This window comes from Tachysurus vachellii, chromosome 3, assembly GCF_030014155.1.
Source record: "Tachysurus vachellii isolate PV-2020 chromosome 3, HZAU_Pvac_v1, whole genome shotgun sequence".
Lineage (NCBI taxonomy): Eukaryota > Metazoa > Chordata > Actinopteri > Siluriformes > Bagridae > Tachysurus > Tachysurus vachellii.
In genome coordinates this window covers 11,882,527-11,904,541 of record NC_083462.1, presented here as the reverse complement: position 1 = coordinate 11,904,541, position 22,015 = coordinate 11,882,527, and the positions used below count along the sequence as shown (strand labels likewise).

The following is a 22,015-nucleotide window of genomic DNA, read 5'->3' as shown; positions in this document are numbered from 1 at the left end:
GGAGGGTCATGAAAGAAATGCAGCCAGAGAAGCTTTAAAATAAATAAAGATAAAGATCTAATAATGGGAAATAAATTATTATGTGTATGGTTTCTTTGGGGTTCGCTTGTCTCCAAAGAGAGAACAAGTTCAAATCAAGTCAAAATTATTTTATTTGTATATCCCTATTAACAATCAACATTGTCACAAATTTGATTTTATAGAAATGTATAAATTCAGAAATAGATTTATTAAATTTATTCTTAATGGTCAGCCAAGAGGCAATGGTGTTGAGGAACGATATTAAAAGAAACCTTCAGAGGACCCAGAACCATACAGTAAGTGAACCCATCCTCATCTGGATGAGACCAGATAGTGTGATAATAAATCATTTCCCTTCTATAACTATGAGCTACATGGTCAAACGGCAAATACGTAAACAGTAAAATTCTTGAGTGAAGTTTTTCTGACGACCACCTATGAGGAATCATAACCTTTATCACCTTTATCCTATGATGAATCCACAGGGTATGAGAGCTCACTGAATAGAAAATGATTTAAATCAAGTCACCAAATTATAAAATCTTAAAATTAAAATCTTTACTAAAAACTGGTGAGATTTCTGAGTGCCTCATTAAAACCGTGCTTTCCCCCACTATTAACATATCAAGAGCTTATTTTTATATTTAAAAACAAAAAGGTCCTCCCAACAGAGTTTTAGACTGATGCTATCCTTATTCAGTGACCTAGTGAACCAGTGTTAATGTATTCACTAATAAAGACTTCAAAGCACCTTTGTACGTCATTCTGGATAATAGTCAAATGCGTGAAATAAGGGAATGGTGTTCATGGATCCAGTACACATCTAGATGCTATTTTTTTGGAAGATTTTTATTTACAATTTTTTTGTTTTTCATTTAAATTCTCACATTTTTATTAAGTTTATATTTATCTTTTTTTTTTTTTTTTACCTTTTTTTTATTTCTCTTTTTCAATGCGCAAATCACATAAAAAGGCTGTTTACACACGCTAAATAATTTGATCATTTCAGATCATTTGATTTGTTTTAAATGAAATCTATAACTGAAAACTTTCACAACTTATTAACATAGATTGTGAAATACTTAAATAAACTAATGCAAATATATTTTTTGCTTTAAATATTGCTTTAGGTTAGAATACAGAAATTTTCTGTTATGCAGTTAAACTAGCAAAGCTGTTGTATGAGCAGATAAGTGATGGAATATTTTTAAGTTGATGTGACATGTCTAGTCATCGTGACGCTCACCTCTGTAAACGCTCTGTATATAAACGAGAGAAATGCTGTTAAAAAACTTAAGCAAACATAATAACAGAAGCATTATACATTAACATGTGCTTGTGTTATCGTCTATGGCACGTCAACTGAGTAATACACTGTACACGAATACTTAGAGAAAAATTTGTTTTTTTACCTCATACTGTGTGATCAGACCATTAGGTTCCACAGGCTCCTCCCACTTCAGAAAGATCATATCGTCTAGTGGAGTTAAGGTCAGAGACTCTGGTGGAATACCTCCTGGGACTGTAAAAAGTCAGAAAGAGAAGAAAGAGTCCATAGAAATACAAAACTAGGAGGGAAATGTATGTCTCAAACCAGCAAGGTTCAGCAAAAATAAACAATTAGAAAATGAGAGCGAAAGAGGAATCAGGAAAGAAAGACCATAAAAAATGTAATAATTAAACAAACAAACAGAACTTCATGAATATTTTGCCTTTAGCAGCATTAGCGAGAAAATCAGATAAAAGCACTGAGAGAACTGCAGAGAAAATGAACCATGCTGTGTAATTAAAATGACAAACAGACAGGAAATCCTCCAGACCCAAATGAAGTCACCAGAGGACGTGATACTGTAAAAAACTAATTGTCACACACATCCACACTATAGCACTATAAAACCTCTATAGACTTCAACATGGGGAAAAAAGCACCAGCAGGAGGTCGATATGACCAAATAAGTAAAAAGTCAAAGAATAAGAAAGACAAAATATACACATAAACCATCAAATATGCTGCTGTCAGACCTTCTGTCTCTGTCTGAGTATTTATTCTTATACTGATCTGTACCAGCGTCTAACTACAATTTTGCTTAAGGCAGGCTCAAGGCTCCTGGCAAAGACAAACTGTGAGTAAGCACCATAGTAAGCATGATCAGGGCTCGGCACAAGCAGAGCCACCAGATGGGATAGATTACTGGCTTTCTGTAAAGTGTGAAAACAAACAAACAAACAAAAAAAACCTAAAGCACAAAAACATCAACAATATATATTTAGATGCAACGTAGGTTATAATATTACTAGCATTACTAGCAAAGCCTAATCTGATATTTTGGTTTTTGATTGTCTTTTATCCTGGCCAAAAGACAAGGATCAAATAAAAATGAAACTGTAACTTCCACTGAAAATGAGGCTAATGAACCAGGCAGGTTCCTGCTTCCTTTGAAACCAACAGCATCTGCTTCACCTTCTACGTCACAAGGCAGTATAATACACTCAGAGGGACACAGTAGCCAATCTCGCATGCATACATGAGTTCACAAATGCTCACAGTGTGGCTGGATTTTCCTGCTTTGCTCCTGGCACCACCCAGACATGAGCATTTAACTAGGTTCAAATTAGCAACAACAATCCAGTCTACCCATCAGCATGCTTTGGGAGGTCTGAGGAAGACAAAGAACCTGGAGGAAATCTTTGCAGACACAGGGAGCACATCAGAAACCCCAAACAGACTACCATGCAACTGCCATGCAACCCATAAAGGATCCAAACCCTTTTCTTTTATAATAAGCTCTATTCTTCAGGGAAGGCTTTCCACTAGATGTTGGAGCGTGGCTGTTGGGATTTGTGTTCATTCAGCTAAAAGAGCATTAGTGAGATCAGACACTAATGTTGTAAAAGCCGGTCTAGGGTGGCGTCTGTGTTTCAGTTCATCTTAAAGGTGTTAAAGGTGTCCCTAAATAATAATGTAGGGTGTCTGCCAAATGATGAATGTAGTAGTATAACATGTATTGCAGGAGGACATCTATTGTATCATGATTGAATCAGGAATCTCTGATCATTGGGACAGGAGTATACACATGGTCGTGACACTAAACACCCCGTGTCCACTGCGCACCTCATATATTTAATACAAACTCCTTATATTTGACCTTTCGTTATTAGTGCTTATTGTGGCAGTGCAATTTGTACTTTATCGATATTATATTGACAGTTCATTTAAATATATTGTCTTTTATTATCTAGTCAATACTTGGATGGGTTCAGTTTGGTGTCAGTGGTAAAGGATGGAAAAAAAAACCTTCCTTGAGGGTCTCCAGATTGAAGAAAGCACTTTTCCCAAAGGATATAACATAATCTTTAGCAATATATCAATTCTACATTATATTCCCTGGGGTTATTATTATCCCCACACTGGAACACTGGAAATGACATGATGGATTCAAGACAATACAATCTCAGAGATACATTACCTTTCTATGTAAAAGAAACGTGACTTTATGTGTAATAGAAAAACAGTTTATGGAGACACACAATGAAGTCCATTCTTGGTATTAGTCAGTGGTGGAGGGAGGGAGAGGTGTGTTATAGGCCATCCATTGATGAAGATAAAATAAAATGGTGACGCAATGCTGTATAGTTAAATTGCGCCTCATGTGTTACAGAAGCATAGGTTACATTTGACAAAGAGTAAGGTGCCTACTGTAAACACCCTGGTCTTCTTTGCCACCAATAAAACAGGAGATCAACATATTAATCTGGAATGATTGACAGCCTGACTGTCTGGAAGCCCCGCCCTCTTCCCAAAACCTCACAAGTGCTTGGCAGGTCTCCGTCTGTCAAAGTAAGTGGAGGATGTTTATGTTTAAATCTATCACTGTATGTTTGTTGCTGTATGTAAGCAACAAAATTTAGCATTGGTTAAATTTGTCAACATTTGAAATGAGGCTGAAAGACCCTGTTCTGGACATCCAAATTATACAAGCAAACAAAACGTGGGGAAGGGATTATAAAATCCCGCTAGAATCAAAAATCAAAGATTTTCTCTGCACTACAAAAGTCAGCCAAATCAGTAGTGATGGAAAATACAAATGGGACATCTGTACAGCAAAGTATGCCAAGTGGAAACTTCAGGACAAACTGGAAGTACTAAAAACTGTTCGTCTATATGGAAATGTCTTAAAACCAAAAGAGAGGCAAACTATCAGTACATAGCATCTATTTTCCCCAGGTATCTTAACAGCTTCTGCAAAATGGAAAAAGAAAAAATTCTGAAAGTTTGTAGATGATATCTGTCTCATGGCCCTAATGGTAGATGCTAATGCTATGTGGAATGCTTCAATGGCATCCTTGGAAACGGCAGCAATGGGAACTGTGAAATAAAACTCCACACATGCCCCTTCTCTAAAATCCAATTTACCATGATTCCAATCTTGAACATTTTCAGGTAGGATATAGACAGAATAAAATGTACATTCTATATAAACTGAACATGCTGTTAGTGATAACAGCCAACAAACAGCTAACAGATGTAAGGTGGGTTTAGAGAAATAGGTGCATCTAGTGGTGAAAACATCCTTTCTTGAAAACGGCCATATACATACTGCTAAAATGATTTAAGAATGGTCTGACCGACATGAAGTCAAGCGCTTATATGGCTTATTCAATTGCCAATTTGCCTTTATGCAGATACTGGGAATAAGCTCCTACATATATATTCTGAAACTCCATTTCTTCCACTAACTGTGGCCCCTCAGGACCAGATTTAGTAATGCTTTTCTGCCTGGTTTCAGGCTCAATTACTATACAGTACATTCTGCACAAACGACCTTGACTATAATGTACAGTACTGGTCTACAAGAAATTGCATATTTTTACACAGCCACAATATCCTGTGTTGTTTACTCTGATCATATTATATTACCAGACATGCCAATATTCTCATACTTAGCATAGAAGCTCTGCAATTTAACAACATGCCACATGTTATCACTCAAAAACATGCAAAACACCTTGGTCTTCTTTTCCCTCAATAAAAACAGGAGTTCAACATATTAATCTGGAATGATTGACAGACTGGCTGCCTGGAAGCCCTGCCCCCCCAGCTATCAATCATTTATTATTGTTTGATGTAAAAAAAAAAAAAATAAAAAAAAAAATCACTTATCCGTTTTTTAATATTATCTTGTCATAAATGACAAAATAAATGAAAAAATAAAGCTTGGCAATGATCATTGGCGCCTCTGGTGAGTGTAAGCAGTTAGAAAAGATATCTTTCTTTTTTGATCTAATAACGGAACTTGTATGAATCCTAGCACATATCATATTTTGTGTTTAAATTGTTACTTTTAGATGCTATAACATCTACAGCGCGACAACAGTAGAGGTTCGATACAGACCTGAAACAGATTAACTACAAGCAGCATGTTTGATGTATCACTTGCTAGAATGAACACAGAGTAAAAATCATTGTGCAGAATATTCCATAGAAACTATGGAGTGTGACGTGACAAAGACATTCAGTGCTGAACATGGACACAACAAAACATGAAACAAATTCCTTTTTTCCTTCTTATCCTTTTCTTCCTAACGTAAATGTCAATCAATGGGAAAAGATAACCCCGTTCTGATGAAGTCACATGTGACTGAACAGTGAAAATGTGCCTGAAGCATAGAAAGCCATCAGCTGGACTCTCTATGGTTGATTCTGCTGCCAAGATTGAAGCGCTAAAGATGAGATGATAATTAATTTTTTTTCTCTTCAAGTTGTACTCTTGCTCTCTGTTTTGCAGTGTAAGCTGCATGTTTTCACACTTTATTAACAGAATTAATTCTGATGTTTCTGCTGTTTACAATTAATCATTAACGCATGACATGCTGAGTATGACTGAAGAAATCTAATGTGAAATCGAGGCTGGGGGAAAAGAAGAAGAGACTGAGGGGAATAAAAACCCTTTGAAGTGATAAATAAGGTGAATTCGTTCATAGTGAACAGATCTTCTACCGTTATTCACTGCCAGCGTGGAAGGTATTTATTTTCTGATTAGTTTAATCTTTGGCTATTTGCATGAAAATGTGCTTTATTACCTGTCCAACGTGACAAAAAATAAGCAAACTTCTTTATTCCCCTTCATTGATGGTGGTGGCTTATTAATTTTTCATCTTTTTCCATTTTGAAATGTTTGCTCAGCCATTTCATTATGCTGATGCCAAACAATCTGAGAATCAATATTTACACTGTTGTTATAAACAGTAGAATTGGGCAAACTCCTGTGTACAATGGCACGCTTACTGTATAATTATAATAATAAAGCATGCTGAGTGATTTTAGCCATAGGATAACACTAATAAATATCCAAATATCTTTAATTTTTCACTTTGAAGAAAGCTAGCAAAAGATCAGGTTCAAGGGTTTCCAAAGTTGTGAGTAATGATGAAGATTTTTGAATACTGTGTATGTCTGTAATTATGTTTTTTGTTATAGAATGTAACCCTGTACTTACTGTCCTCATCCGTCTGGAACGTGACCTCTCGGCTCTCTTTCTTGCCCTCTGGGTTGGTCAGAGCGAGCCGCACATGGACAGGACGGAACGGGGGCAGGTCTCGTAGTGTGAACCTTGACATGTTCTTTTCCACTGACAAACACTCCCTCACGGTGGCATTATTAGTGATGGCGCCACCCCCTGTAGCTGTGTAGTAACGGTAGCACAGAGACAGCGAGTACGTGTGACATCGCGTCAGGTTGTAGCCGAGCGGCTCCCACTGTAGCACCAACTGACGAGGCTGAATCTCAGACGCAGTGAGGCCCCGGAGAGGACGCATGGGTTCTGTGTGTGTGTGTGAGAGAGAGAGAGAGAGAGAGGGAGAGAGAGAAAGAAAACTTAATATACTTTATATTAATATTAATACACATTATTAGATATATACTTTAATAGAGTATTGGTGTATAACTGAGTGTATTGATGTGGATTAATCTCTAAAGCACAAAAACCAGGATACCAAATGACGCATATAGTTATTTTAAAAATATTGTGAAAGCAAGTATAAGAGCGATTATACTGTCGGAGCTTTGTCTTGTCAAGCTCCAATTATTCCCATTTCACCACAGATTTTAAAGCAACAGGACAAGAAAGAGAAAAAAAATCAGCATTTTAACCTAAGGAACTAAACAAATGCCTCATCCATTTAATCTTCAATTCAGTTCAAATTTCTTTGTATTGTGCTTTTAACAATAGAGCTTGTCACAAAGTAGCTCTACAGGAATATATAAAATCAGGAAAAAAACAATAAAACTCCAGAGGAAACACATGCTTATGGGTGACACCAAAGAGTGCAACTGCAATCATTTTCTTTCTAGAACTATACACTATACAGCAATTGTGCAATCATGAGCTTAACCTCCATTTGCTTTAGATTTCCTATCACTTTCTTCCTGATTGTAGATCAGATTAAAATATTACATCTAACGATACATGAAATCTAAATGCACCTCAACCTCCTCTCCCTTTGAATGCTGCATTCAACCGAACCAACGTACCTGTGAGAATGAAACAGGGAAAAAAATCAAATCTCATTTGTGACTTCCGTACCGTCTCACTGTTTGAGCAGACTCGCTGGATCAAAATCAAGCTACACTGACACACATCTGTAGGGACATCTTGAGGCTTAGTGTTAGACAGACCATCAAAAACATCTATGCTGAAACCCCTGCACACTACTACTGAAAGTGTATAATATTAGTACATTTCTAGGCTTTGTGATTCATTTGTAACATATTAAAATGAGCATGGGCCTGTTAGATGCAGGGTATACAGTTACCCTACATTATATAGAGATTACTTAATATTTAGTCCCTACAGGATTTTACAATATTTTTGATTTTAGAAATTTAATTCATTTTTTTTTGGATAGCACTTTTAACAATGGACTTTGTCTCAAAGCAGCTTTACAGAAATATTTTTAGGCATTTTGTTTGTGTCACTGTAATAACAGTTTGAACTAGGAAGTGGAATTTAAGTGATGAACACAAAAGAGCAGAGTGATCGATACAGTGAAAACCCAGTGCAGTTATAGGAAATATAGACAGTCTTGGATAAATCACATTAGTGGACTGATCTAGCTGTTATAATAAACTAATAACAGTAATAATAGTAACAGAAAGGAAGGAAGGCAGGAAGTAAGAAAGTAATGAAGGAAGGAAGAAAGGAAGGATGATTAATGAATGAATGAATGAATGAATGAACGAATGAAGGAAGGAAGGATGATTAATGAATGAATGAAGGAAGGAAGGAAGGAAGGAAGGAAGGAAGGAAGGAAAGATGAATGAATGAATGAATGAATGAATGAATGAATGAATGAACGAAGGAAGGAAGGAAGGAAGGATACTGGATGAATAAAGGAAAATGAATGAATGAATGAATAAAAAGAAAGGAAGGAAGGAAATAAAGAAAAAAAACACTATTATATATATTCAAAAATAATACATAAAAATATATTTGTTGCACAGTACTGCTTTTCAATATTCAAGAGAAACTCCATAATGAATATTATGTATGTTTACCACAAACCATCTACACAGAGCATCATCATTCTCCTAAACCAGCGGTGGCCATGTCCGGGTTGGCAGCCATCTTGATCGTGGCTCTTCCTGGTTGGATACCATTTTATACCCCTTTCTCTATTTAATTATCCAGTGAGAAGTGGTGTAGGGCCAATGGATTATGCTTGTACTGCAGAAAGGCGGGTCATTTTCCCTTCAACTGCCCAGCCAACTGGTGAGCCAACAGTCTTCAGTTCCTTCCACTTCCAGTTCCGGGTCCTGAAAGAGAGGCCACATACATACAAAAATCGCTTGCTGCTGGTCTGATCCGCCCGTCCTGATCCCCTGCCAGAGCTGAGTTCTTTTTTGTTGGTAAGAAGGACAGCTCCCTTCGACCATGCATTGACTACTGAGCCCTTAACGCTATAACCATCAAGAATAGTTAGCCGCTCCCGCTCATGTCATCAGCCTTTGAGTTGCTACAGGGGGCCACAGTCTTCGCTAAACTTGATCTTCGTAATGCTTATCATCTCATGCGCATCAAGGCTTTTAACATTCCCACAGGCCACTACAAGTACTTGTTCATGCCATTCGGCCTCACCAATGCGCCAGCAGTATTCCAGGCTCTCGGCAATGTTGTGTTGTGTTGTGAGAGATGCTCCATAAGTATGTTTTCGTTTATCTTTCTAGATCTTTCTTCTAGTATGTTTATCATTCTTATTTTTTCCCCATTCTTTATAGAAACATTAAGTGCATGTTTAAACAGTGCTTCATTGCCTGTTAGAGAATCATGTTCGTGCAGGCAGAGAAGTGTGAATTTCATGTCACTGAGACTACCTTCCTGGGTTTAGTCCTTTCTGTAGGCAATATTCGGATGGATCCATCCACAGCTGTCAGGGAGTGGCCATGTCCTGGGTCGCATTCGGAGCTTCAGAGGTTCCTAAGTTTTGCCAACTTTTACCAGTCATCAGAGGCTTGAGCGCAGTGGCCACCCCCCTTCAGCGGGTCATTTCTACCCAAAGAACGTTTTTCTGGGTGCCCAAGGCTGAGCAGGCATTTAGTAAGCTCAAGAAACTCTTCACCTCTGCTCCTATCCTGTCCTTACCTGACTCAGCCCTTCAGTTTATCATAGAAGTTGATGCTTCCAACCAGGGGGTGGGGGCGTTCCTATCTCAAAGTTCACCCAAGGACAACCAGGTACATCCGTGTGCTTTCTTCTCTCGCCATCTGACTTTAGCAGAGCACACTATTGGGGATTGAGAATTTCTCACAGTCAAGCTTTCCCTGGAGGAGTGGCACCACTGGCCGGAGGGGGCTGAGCTCCCCTTCATTGTGTGGAACAATCACCGCAACATTGAATACCTCAGAACTGCCAAACGCCTGAACACATGCCAAGCTCACTGGGGCCTTTAGATCAGCAGTTTTAACTTCACACTGTCCTATCGTCTGGTATCCAAGAATACCAAGACAGATGCCCTTTCACGCCTACACTCCCCTGATGAGGATGGGTCTAATTTTGAAGGCGTTCACCCCTTGTCAGTGCCCGTTCAAGTTCACCAGCTAGACATTGAAAGGAGGGTCCGACAAGGGTCCACATCAGGGCAACCTAAGCCCAGCAATTGCCCGAAAAACAGACTGTACTGTATGCTCCCAAAAATCTGCACCCCAGGTTCTTCTTTGGTGTCACAGTTTGCCCCTGTTCTGTCACCCAGGAATGTTTCAAACTCTGTCTATTTTGCAACAGCGTTTCTGGTGGCCTACACTCTGTAAGGACGTCTGTGAATTTGTAGAGGCATGCATCATTTGTGCCCAGCACAAGAACTCCAAGACTCGACTGGCTGGGCTCCTTCGCCCCCCTCCCCATTCCTAGACGTCCACAGTCCCACATTGCTGTTGAATTCATTACCGGTCTGCCCTCCTCAGCTGGCCAAACCACTATTCGCTCGTTTATGGACCAGTTCTCCAAGATGGCGCACTTCATCCACAGCCAAAGAGACTGCCCAACTCCTCCTCCAGCATGTGTTTCGACTACATGGCCTGACCAAATACATTGTTTCAGATAGAGGTCCACAGTTCACATCTGGGTTCTGGAATGAGTTATGTCAGCTTCTGGGAACCACAGTCAGTCTGTCATCAGGGTTCCACCCCAGAGTAATGGCCAGGAAGAACATTGCAATCAAGAATTGAAGAAGGGCCTTTGTATCCTGTGCGCCGAACAACCTGAATCCTGGTCCACCAAGTTGATTTGAAGTTGAAGCCATAACTTCCTGCCCTCCTCAGCCACAGGAATGTCCCCATTTCAGGCCGCCTATGGCTACCAGCTACCTCTTTTCTCTAATCAAGAGTCCGATGCATCTGTCCCCTCCGCTCTTGCCCTTGTCAAGCGTTGTTGCCATACGTGGATAAGAGCCCTGTCGGACGAAGGGTGTGGCTTTCTAACAAAGGATATGCCTCTCAAAGTGGCTTGCCACAAGCTCGCCCCCTGACTCGTCGGACCCTTTCCCATCTCTAAGGTACTCAACCCTGTTGCCGCCTATCTTAAACTCCCTAGGAGCCCCACCTTCCATGTGTCCCGCCTTAAACCTGTCCAGGCTTGCTCCTTGGATCCTTCTCTCTGCAGTTGTCTGCTGTTTCGGTTAGTGGATTACTATTTTGATTTTGCTTTTCTCATGACATTGGACTCGCTTTATTTTCCCGTTGGATATTTGGAACTATTTCTCCCGGCGGTTGTCTGCTGTTTCGGTTTAAGGATCACAGTTTGACTTTGTTTATTTTCTCTTGGATAATTGCCCCCCATCCCTGTTTGGAGTATTTCTCGGTTTTGACTATTGCTCTGTTCTCCCAGTGTCATTTGCATATTTATGTTGCCCCCCTTGAAATCCTCTTGCCGGATTATTTTTCTGTTGTGCCTGGTGATTTTGACTGTCTTTTCCCTTATCCCTGCCTCTGCATTTAGAACTACCCATATAAAAGCCTCTCATTACCCTTAGTTGGTGCTCTGCTTTTGAGTCCATATTTGCACCGACACACAGAAGGTATGCACCATAAAAGTACATACATTCTGAAATATATAATCTTATATACACCATGTTTTGATCTATAATAACACGTACATTGATTTCATACATTCACATAACACTGTTTCCCTTCTCTCCATCTTCTACATGCTCTTTCTAGTTGCTTTATGAATTTTAAAATAGCTCCTTTTTTCCCCACATGCATTTGCCAAATTACACATAATGTTTTTGTGTGTATGTATGATTAGCCTGCCACACGGCCGGCTTTGCGGGGCTGCTGTCAAAATTACTGTTTCCATGATGGATTCTAGCCACTGAATATGAACAGTTTTTCATAATCGCAACATTGATTCAGTCGCAAAATATCTGCTATTGTCTGCAGAGACAACACTGATACGTCACATGGTATAAGCAATACCTTTTGTATTAGAATGAATATACATATATATGCAATGAAACAGAGAGAGTGCAAAAAAAAAAAAAAAACGATCAAAAATCCTCATACTTGTCACAACTATCAAGACATAAAACATGAGTGCTGTGTGTGTCTGGAGTATTACGCAGATAGAAGACAGAAGATTCTGATTTCGAGGCGCGCTTCGTCGCTCTAAGTGACTGAGATGAATTGACACTTTAGGCCATGCTGACAGTGATGTATAAGCTGAATAAAAAAAGAGGTGCCGCTATACAGGAAATGGATCAAAACGTTTCCTGCGTTAGCTCCAAACCCAGTGCAAGCATGTACAGACTTCCCAAGATGGATTTTATATTTGAAGCCATGGAATTGTGGTTCAAAGTGATTCTCAAGCCCTGAACAAAATGAACTTCATACTGAATGTTCTGTAGAGTAAATCTACAGAAAACCCTTAAGCGCATGACATCATTCATCACAAATTAAAGGAAGTTCAAGTACAAGTTCAAGTTCAACTTTATTTGTATAGCACATTTACAAACAGCCACATGGCTGACCAAAGTGCTTCATAGTGCGTTTGACATACACACACATACACTTAAGAATACACACATGCACAAAGTAGTTCAAGAAACTAAAATAAGAATTCTTAAAAAAATATATGTATATGTAAATATATATATATATATATATATATATATATATATATATATATATATATATATATATATATATAAATCAATAAATAATAAATAAAATAACCAGTGTACTGTAAAAGAAGGAGAAATAAATATAAACCATAGACCAGATATAAACAGACATAAACCCCTGGGCAAATCATGAAAAGGCTAGAGAAAATAAGTGGGTCTTTAGCATGGACTTAAAACTAGATACAGTATGGTGGGTGCCGTCCTAATCTCTAGTAGCAGGGAGTTCCATAGTCTAGGACCGGCCACAGAAAAAGCACGCTCTCCTCTACGCTTGAGCCGTACACGAGGAACCACCAACATGGCCTGGTCAGATGAAAGAAGACTTCTAATAGGAGAGTAGGGATGAAGAAGTTCAGATAAACAGAGAGGAGCGGTATTATGGAGAGACTTATAGACAAAGAGTAAAATCTTAAAATCTATTCTCTGCGAAATCGGCAGCCAGTGTAGAGATTTAAGAATGGGAGTGATGTGTTCATGTTTGCGACAGCTAGAGAGAAATCTGGCAGCAGCATTTTGAACGAGCTGGAGACGCGTAATCTGAGTTTTAGATATACCGCAATATAAAGAGTTACAGTAATCTAAGCGAGAGGTTATAAACGCATGAACAGCCATTTCTAAAGTCTTAGGGGTAAGAAAATGTTTAATTTTGGAGAGAATCCGCAGTTGGTAAAAGCTAGACCCAATAACAGACGAGATGTTTTTGTCAAATTTTAAGTGCTGATCAATAAAGATGGCAAGATTCTGCACCCGTGAAGATCTAAAAACAGATAAGCTCTCTAGGTTGATGCTAGAGGACTGAGAGTTCTCATTTGGGCTAAACATTATTACCTCAGTCTTTTCATCATTTAAAAACAGAAAATTTTGTGCCAGCCATAATTTAACCTCTTCTAAACATTTTAGAAGAGATGAGATTGCTAAAGGATTATTTTTCCTAATTGGTAAGTAGATCTGAGTGTCATCAGCATAGAAATGAAAAGATACATCATGTTTCCGGAGAATAGAGCCCAGGGGTAGCATATATAACGAAAATAGAGAAGGAGCTAAAATAGAGCCTTGTGGAAGGCCACAGGACAGCGCGCCGGGGGAGGAGGAAAAGTTACCCAGTTTCACTATGAACTTTCTGTCAGTTAGGTATGACTGAAACCAGCTCAAAACATTAGCTTTTAGACCTACCCAGGTCTCGAGCCTTGATAATAAAAGGGAGAGGTCTATGGTATCAAAAGCAACTGATAAATCTAAGAGAATAAGAACCACAGAGTCTCCAGAGTCAGTAGAAAGGTAAATGTCATTTAAAACTCTCAAAAGGGCAGACTCAGTACTGTGAGCAGACTTAAAACCCGATTGAAAGACCTCATAGATACAATTGTTATTCAGAAAACTTTGGAGTTGATTTAGCAAAATTTTCTCCAGAAATTTTGACATGAAAGGCAAGACAGAGATAGGTCGAAAGTTTTTTTGAATGGAGGGGTCCAGTGAAGGCTTCTTGAGCACAGTGAGAACAGTGGCAACCTTAAGGTTGGCAGGGACTGAGCCAGTTTGCAGGCACTTGTTGATCAGAGACAGCAGGCCTGGACCAATTGAGTGAAAGATTTGTTTTAAAAATTTTGGGTGAATTATGTCACTAGGACAAAATGAGGGTTTGAGCTTGACAATCACCTCCTTCAGTTGCTGGAGGTTGATGGGCTCAAAAGCTTTAAAAAATGCAGAGACCTTTGACGTGATTGGGGAAGAGATAGGAGTTATAGTGGGGCGAACACTTAGTCTTAGTTTAGTGATTTTGTCACTAAAGAATCTCAAGAAGCCTTCACAGACAGCAACAGAGGAAACAGGCATAGATTTAACAGAAGGATTTGTCACGGATTTAATGATAGAAAACAAAACCTTAGGTTTAGAGTGGTTTCTTTCAATTAGATTAGAGAAATAAGCAGCTTTCGCAGATTTGGCTAAAGTCTGGTAAGATGTAAGAGAGTCTCTAAATATCTGAAGAGAAACATGCAGCCTGTCCTTTTTCCATTTACGTTCTGCCTTTCTGCAAAGTTGTCTTTGGAGACGAGTCTCAGCGTTTTGCCAAACTACAGATTTTTATTTTTTCTTGCAAGGTTTGAGAGGAGCAGTTGCATTTGCGGTCTCAAGCCAGGCAGAATTTAAGAGGCCAAGATGTTGGTCAGCATCCAAGTCAGGTAATGGCTGCTCCAGGAGCAACTGTGAGCAGCATTTGGCAAAATACGAGTTAAAATTAATGCTAAACTGTGGAGAATAAAAACGTGAAACACTTACAGACATATTAGAAAAGTGAGAGATGACTGGAAGAGACAGGGAGAATAATATAGGCTTATGATCTGAGAACATAATATCAGAAAGCACAATATCAGCCACATCAAGTCCATAAGATCCATAAGAACCAGATCAAGCGTATGTCCCTGGATGTGGGTGGGGTCACTGATCCACTGGGATAGGTTAAACGTTTCGAGCTAGTTCAAAAAGTCATGTGAAAGGGGGATAGACGGACAGCAAACATGCACGTTAAAATCGCCCACCAACAAAAAGCGATCATAACTCACAGCAATATTGCCAATTAGTTCAGTGAGATGCTGTATAAAGTCCGTGGTCGAATGAGGAGGACGATAGATCACCCCTAAACAAACCGGACCATTCCAGTCTAAATGAAGTAACTGAACTTCAAAGCTGGTAAATGTCATAATTGGAGTTAGACGACAGCGTTCAGATAGAGAGCTCTTTAAAATGGTAACTATTCCCCCTCCGCGTCCACTCGGACGAGGCGTGTTAAAAAATGTACAATCTGCGGGGATCAGGTCAGAAAACGGCGTTAAATCACCAACCTTTATCCAGGATTCCGTGATAAACATAAAGTCCAGGTTGTGGGAAGAGTAGAAGTCATTTAATAAAAAAGTCTTATTCACCAGCAAACGGGCATTTAATAATGCCATCTTCGGTGAGGAGAAGGTAACAGGTGAAGAGGACGCTCTCTTCAACTTGCGAAGATTGTTGTGTGTAACTACTCGACCCCAGGAGCCGAGACCAATTCGGTGGATACCGGCATGGCAAGCACGGTAATGATCATGGCTCGGATGCGAGGGTGAGACAAAACGAAGGCACCTGTGTGACATATCCAGCGGGCACCGAAGCGCATAGCCGCGATACATCGGTACGTAGGAAGGATCCGCGAGAAAGTTCGCCCGCAGATGAGCTTTTAGCTTCACGATGTAACCTCCGGGGTTGCCCCGTTTCCTCCTTCGCTTTCTACGGGTGATGTTGAGAGGCCATCGGCGAAAACATTCAGGTAAAGGCGGTTTGATGGACTCGTATGTGTAGTTGAAAAAGCAGTTCAACTCAGAGGTGTTTTGGTTGGTGAGAGATTTAGCAACAGAGTTGCGGATATCCAATAGTGTTTGGCGGTCGTAGGTTAAAAGCGAGTAACAGTTTAAAAACAAAGCAGACAACCAAACACACAAACACGAGAGCGACAGACGGCGTGCCCAACACACAGGCGCCATCTTGGAAGTGTCTTAGTGAGTGGCTAGACTGCTCTGAGACACCTGTATAGCCTGTATAGCCTGTATAACTCATTTACAAAAAAACAATCAGGTCCAAACAAATCTCCTGTAGGTATCTGGGAAGATACAACATGTGCTTCACATCTGTTTCATACTAATCAATTCAAACAGTGACCGCTCACTTCCTGTTTATAGGGGTTCACTTCCTGTACATTCCCGAAAGCACCACTCACCATCGAGATAGATTTCATTACGGGAGAATGGAAAACAAATGTGTTGTATTGATTTGCAGAGACGCTTCCAATATCCTTCCTTCCATCCTTTCTTGTTCCTTTCCTTCCTTCCTTCCTTCATTCCTTCCTTCATTTTCCCTGTATGGAGTGTCCCCTTTCTCTGCCTTGCACCCTGAGTCCCTTTGTGATCATATGTAGTATAAGCAGTACAACTAATGGATGGAATAGGTTCATAAAATAAATGTTCTACTATTTTATTTATTTGCTGCAAACATTTCAACAATCCCTTCTGTACATAATGTCAGATTTACTAGATGTCCGATCAATATTTTAGCCTGTCGGCCTTATCTAACCTAACTTTCTGCAGCATTCAAACTTTGCTGTCAAAGTTATTACCATCTCAGAGATTAGGAATGAAAATCTCTTGGATTTATGAACTATGTGGTCACAGTGGGAATGCATATTTCTAAGTATCTGATGGTCAGTCAGATATTTACATTTAGATTTACTAAATCATCGAATGGAAAACGAGGCAGCGCCTGGTCTAAAATAAAAAGTATTACGCAACAGTCCCAGCATGCCACATGTGCGGTCTTGCTTATGGAGTAGAAATAGTTTTACTCTGCAAAGCAGACAGAGCTCATTTGTGTCTGGACACGTTTAATAGAGACTTTTAATACCGTTATAGCTAATATTATTGGAAACGTAATATCTCTGTCTCTTATCTTAGACGAGCTTTACATCTCCCCACCGGCTCCTTCTCGCATCAGATCTAATCATGATTCATATAATAAGAGCCACTTGAATTAGTTTCAAAGTTGCTAAAGCATATCCTAAAAGCAAAAAAGACATTTTAATAACATTTAATGCAAATTTTGTCTTGTATTGCCGTTCAAATATTGGTTGTTTTATATGATTTTGTAAGGTACATACAGTTATTATTCAAGGTATTTTTTAAAAGCTAATATAATCAATCTATCTATCTGTCCTCTGTAGTATTTATCTTATACTGGTTTGTTGGGAACCTGTAGTCTATTCCAGGGACCTTAAGGCATAGGGCAGGGAAACACTGAACATACTTTCTCACATAAATACATATGAATACACATCTACACAGTATGTTCAGCTAGTCAGCTAGCTATAACTCATGTATTTAGACTGGGGAGGAAAACTGGAGTACCCAGAGGACACCCCTGGATCTAGAGGAAAGAAGGATACACACAGTGCAGCGCTACAAAGAAATTATTCTAACCACTACACCACCTTGTCCCCATAATATGATAATATGAAGTAATATTACATAAACATATAATAATATTGAAATATAATTTAAAACAAGTCAATCCACCAAATTCAACTTTACCAGAGAGGTTAGAGTCTATAAAAAAAATCACATATACTGTATAAATGACACATGCATAATTTATCATGTGGTGTATTTTTTCTATTGATTGATTATTTATTTATACTTTACTGTTGAATCTTTTAGGAATTGTATACAGAAAGAACAATAAGAGTCCAAAAGGAAATACAGAATAATTTTATTTAAAAATTTTTCATCTTTAAATCTTGAACAGGATTTGTAGATTATTATAACAGGGATCTAATGGGATTCCCAGCGCATGTCTAGTAAATATATATTATATGTTATATATTATACTGTTTTCTATGTTAGACCTGCCTGACAATTCCTAAAGGATGTTTTCTATTAGAATGCAAAAGGATTTTTTGACCAGGGCGATTTTGCCGAGTTTTGTTTTCCCTGTTTATTGATCACTTGACCCTGTTTTTGTCCCTGAGTGTTTTGGCATTGTGTGACTCAGACTTTCATTAAAGCTGTATACGACTGCATCTGTCTCAGTCTCCATCTCACAACAGGTTGGTAGGTATGCTACATCATGTTATTTATTTTTTTTTGGTACAAGCTAGTGTTACTCTTCTGTTGAGAGATTTCTCCAATGTGGGTATGTATTCGGCCAAAGAGAATGTATAATACTGACCCAAAAGGCTGTGCATATGAAGATGTTTAAAGATTAATAATGTATTATAACACATTATTTTGTATATGTGTGGGCTTTAGGAGCAGTATCATTGTCAGAAGCACTGCTGAGCTACTATACTTGTGGTCTAATGTGAAGAGTCCAATATACAGACCTTGAGCTACTATCAGACTATATCTATATTACATCTAGGTGCAAATTTACCATCTGCCCTCTGAGGGCTGTAAATGTCGATTCTAACTAATATCACAATTAGCTTCATTGTTTTTATTGTTATTATTAGTATAATTAACTCATTTTGTACAGTTCTTTCATACTTTAATGATGATGAAGGCACTAAATTGTCAGTCTTTTTAGCCTTCAGGGGATGTCTTGTATGATGAGCTATATGATTTATGACACACACATATTAAGACAGCTGACTATTATAGCACCTCAGTCAAGCCAGACTGCATGTCATGATGACACGGACGTAATTTCTGCATGACTATTTATAGATTGGAATAACGGGAGCGTCGGTGAAAAACTGTCTCGCTGTCTCATTATCTGAGATCCAGTGGAAAAAAAATACAGACTAAACTTCACTGAGAAAAGTAAGAAGCGCTTTAGAAATCCAGGCCACTTCACAAATGCTATGTGACATCCAAATATGCAAAAAAACACGAAAATTGAATTGATAAGTGAGGTTGTGCGTCATAAAATGATTTTGTGAATCCATTATAGGTTATTTGTGGGTCTTTGTCTATTTCTCATAGAACTCAAGTTATTTATTGGCAAATTTTAAACCAAAAATAGTCTCATAATTAGAGATCTAGTGGACTAAACAGATGAGACAATGCTGCTCTGGATACTGCTTGCAGGCATTCTATTGGAAGTCCTGTCATCCATCCTTGTAATATTGCTGCTCAAATTGCTTTGGAATTTTTTTTAACTTCTTTTGGCACAATGGAAATATCTTTGCCTCCAGAGCTGCAGCCAATTCAATGCAATGAGGAACCAATGACCTTCATCAGAATTAATATATTCATAGGAATACATCATGTTCCTTCCATGGTCGATTACCGGAGCTCCATATGAAACTGGAATGATGTCCCGAAACCAACTTGAGCTTCCTTGAAAAAGTACAGTTCAAAAGTCCACTATGGAACCTCGCAGGACTGATTTGAAAAAGTTTGTCCATTCTTGAAGGAACAACTGGGAAGTCAGCTTTATTGAGCCAGTTGAGGACATGGTCATGCCATGGTCATGCCATGGTCATGCCTGAGAAATGCCTCAGGTGGATAATGTACCAACCCAATCAATCAATCATTAAATAAAAAATTAAAATGTTAAATACATAAATAAATAGATGCAAATTTTAAATGTTTAAAATAATTAAATAAATAAATAAATAAATAAATAAATAAATAAATAAATAAATAAACGGGATACTCCAGTTTCCTCCCCCAGTCCAAAGACATGCATGGTAGGTTGATTGGCATCTCTGGAAAATTGTCCCTAGTGTGTGATTGCGTGAGTGAATGAGTGTGTGTGTGTGTGTGCCCTACGATGGGTTGGCACTCCGTCCAGGGTGTATCCTGCCTTGATGCCCAATGACGCCTGAGATAGGCACAGGCTCCCCGTGACCCGAAGTAGTTTGGATAAGCGGTAGAAGATGAATGGATGAATGAAATAAATAAATAAATTACATTTAAAGCATTTGGCAGACTCCCTTATCCAGAGTGACATACAACAGTGCTTTTAAGTCTCTAAAGGTTACACTAGGTCTCTAAAGGTCTCTTTTAAGTCTCTAAAGGTTACACTAGGTTACAGACTTAGGATACCATCAACCTAAAAAATATATTTTTTTTAAATATAAAGAATGAGGTCTTTACCCGCCAATGACTCGGCTGTCCGGACCCCTAGGGGAAGTTCATTCCAACACCTCGGTGCCAGAACAGAAAAGAGTCTTGCTGTAAATCTACCTCTTACCCTTAGAGATGGTGGGACCAGTCGAGCAGCGCTGGTAGCTCTAATGGAGTGTGGTGCAGTGTGAGGAGTGATAAGATTTTTGAGGTAATAGGGAGCTGGACAATTTTTGGCTTTGTAGGCAAGCATCAGTGTTTTGAATCTGATGCATGACTCTACCAGAAGCCAGTGGAAAAGCGCAGCAGTGGGGAGGTGTGTGAGAACTTAGGCAGGTTTAAAAGAAGTCATGCAGCTGAATTTTGGATCATTTGCAGAGGATGAATTGCATTCATAAGTAGACCTGCCAGCAGTGAGTTGCAGTAGTTCAGTCATGAAATGACAAGAGTCTGAGCAAGTACCTGGGCAAATACCTTGACAAAAATGGCCAAATACTTCTGTGTGTTACCACAAATCTAACCTATAAAGAACACACAAGGAGTGTATGTAAAAATAAAAGCAATTGTTGGTCTTGACATATTCATTCATTCATTCATTCATTCATTTTCTACCGCTTATCCGAACTACCTCGGGTCACTGGGAGCCTGTGCCTATCTCAGGCGTCATCGGGCATCAAGGCAGGATACACCCTGGACGGAGTGCCAACCCATCACAGGGCACACACACACTCTCATTCACTCACACAATCACACACTATGGACAATTTCCCAGAGATGCCGGTCTTGACATATTGAAAACCAAAAATAATTTCATAGTTACAGGTAGCCACAGACAAGGTGGAAAAAGAGGTCTAGTCAGGGGAAATAATGAGTTACATGAGATACCATCAGATACAACAGCAGGTGTATTTTGGCTTATTATGGATTTTAACCCCAGTCTGATCACTGTCTCACCACCACCTTCACCTATATTCTGCATGACCTCATACTAAACATACAGAAGAACCTTTAAGAAGCAGTTATTTCAAAACATATGCTGAGGAGAGGAAATACTGTAGCATCTAATTATATTTTAAAAATGGTGACATTAACACTAATGATGTAGTGTGTAGGTGTAAGTAGAAGAAGGGTGATTTCTATAGTTTTCAACAAAAATTCAACAAAAACAAAAAGAATACCATGCAGTCTGGTCTGCAGAGATACAGCAAAATTGTGTGCTATGTGGTTGCTAGAGTAAAAGGAAACCGGGGCCAAGAGTGTGTCAGAGGGGTAAGTGGAAAGAATTGTGCGGGTCATTTATTGTGTAAGCCAAGAAATTCTCTGATCCAGATTATGGGTAGCAAAAAAAGGTTGTGTTGCCAGTATACGGATGGCTACCAAGCAAAAAGTCCCTGATGTATAGAGACATCTTCTGGATGCACAATGTTTTAAGATGTACTTTATGAAATAGGTCACTGCTTTCAGAAAAAAGTTCTAAAAGTCTATTTTTATGTTTGGGTTTGGGGAAATTGTCATAGATAGAACATTTAGTACCTTTTTTTTTTTAATGCAAAATGTGCTCATTAATAATTCTACTAATGTATCCACTAATGTATTCCACTAATCACATTATGTTTAGTATTTTCTAGATGATTAAGTTCTCAGTCCATATTCTCATTTATAGTTCGTTAAGTTTTTTTTATATCTACTTAATATATAAGATGAATGAAAGAGAAAAATAAAGAGCTGGG

At 38.8% G+C, this 22,015-nt stretch overlaps 2 protein-coding genes across 4 annotated transcripts in view; both read right to left on the bottom strand.

Annotated features, from left to right (window-relative positions):
* apoea (apolipoprotein Ea) overlaps positions 1-21,386 on the bottom strand; it is a 335,076-nt gene extending 313,690 nt beyond the window's left edge. The window contains exon 1 of the mRNA XM_060865753.1: positions 21,373-21,386. The gene's annotated coding sequence lies outside the window, so the exon portion shown is untranslated. The remainder of the gene's footprint in view (positions 1-21,372) is intronic.
* The window catches only part of ptprua (protein tyrosine phosphatase receptor type Ua), a 237,953-nt gene that overhangs the window by 57,975 nt on the left and 157,963 nt on the right, over positions 1-22,015 (bottom strand). For all 3 annotated transcript variants that reach the window (XM_060865749.1, XM_060865751.1, XM_060865750.1), the window contains exons 8-9: positions 6,519-6,842; positions 1,434-1,543 (exon numbers count right to left, since the gene is read on the bottom strand). In XM_060865749.1, coding sequence (XP_060721732.1) covers positions 1,434-1,543; positions 6,519-6,842 — 434 coding nt within the window. The remainder of the gene's footprint in view (positions 1-1,433; positions 1,544-6,518; positions 6,843-22,015) is intronic.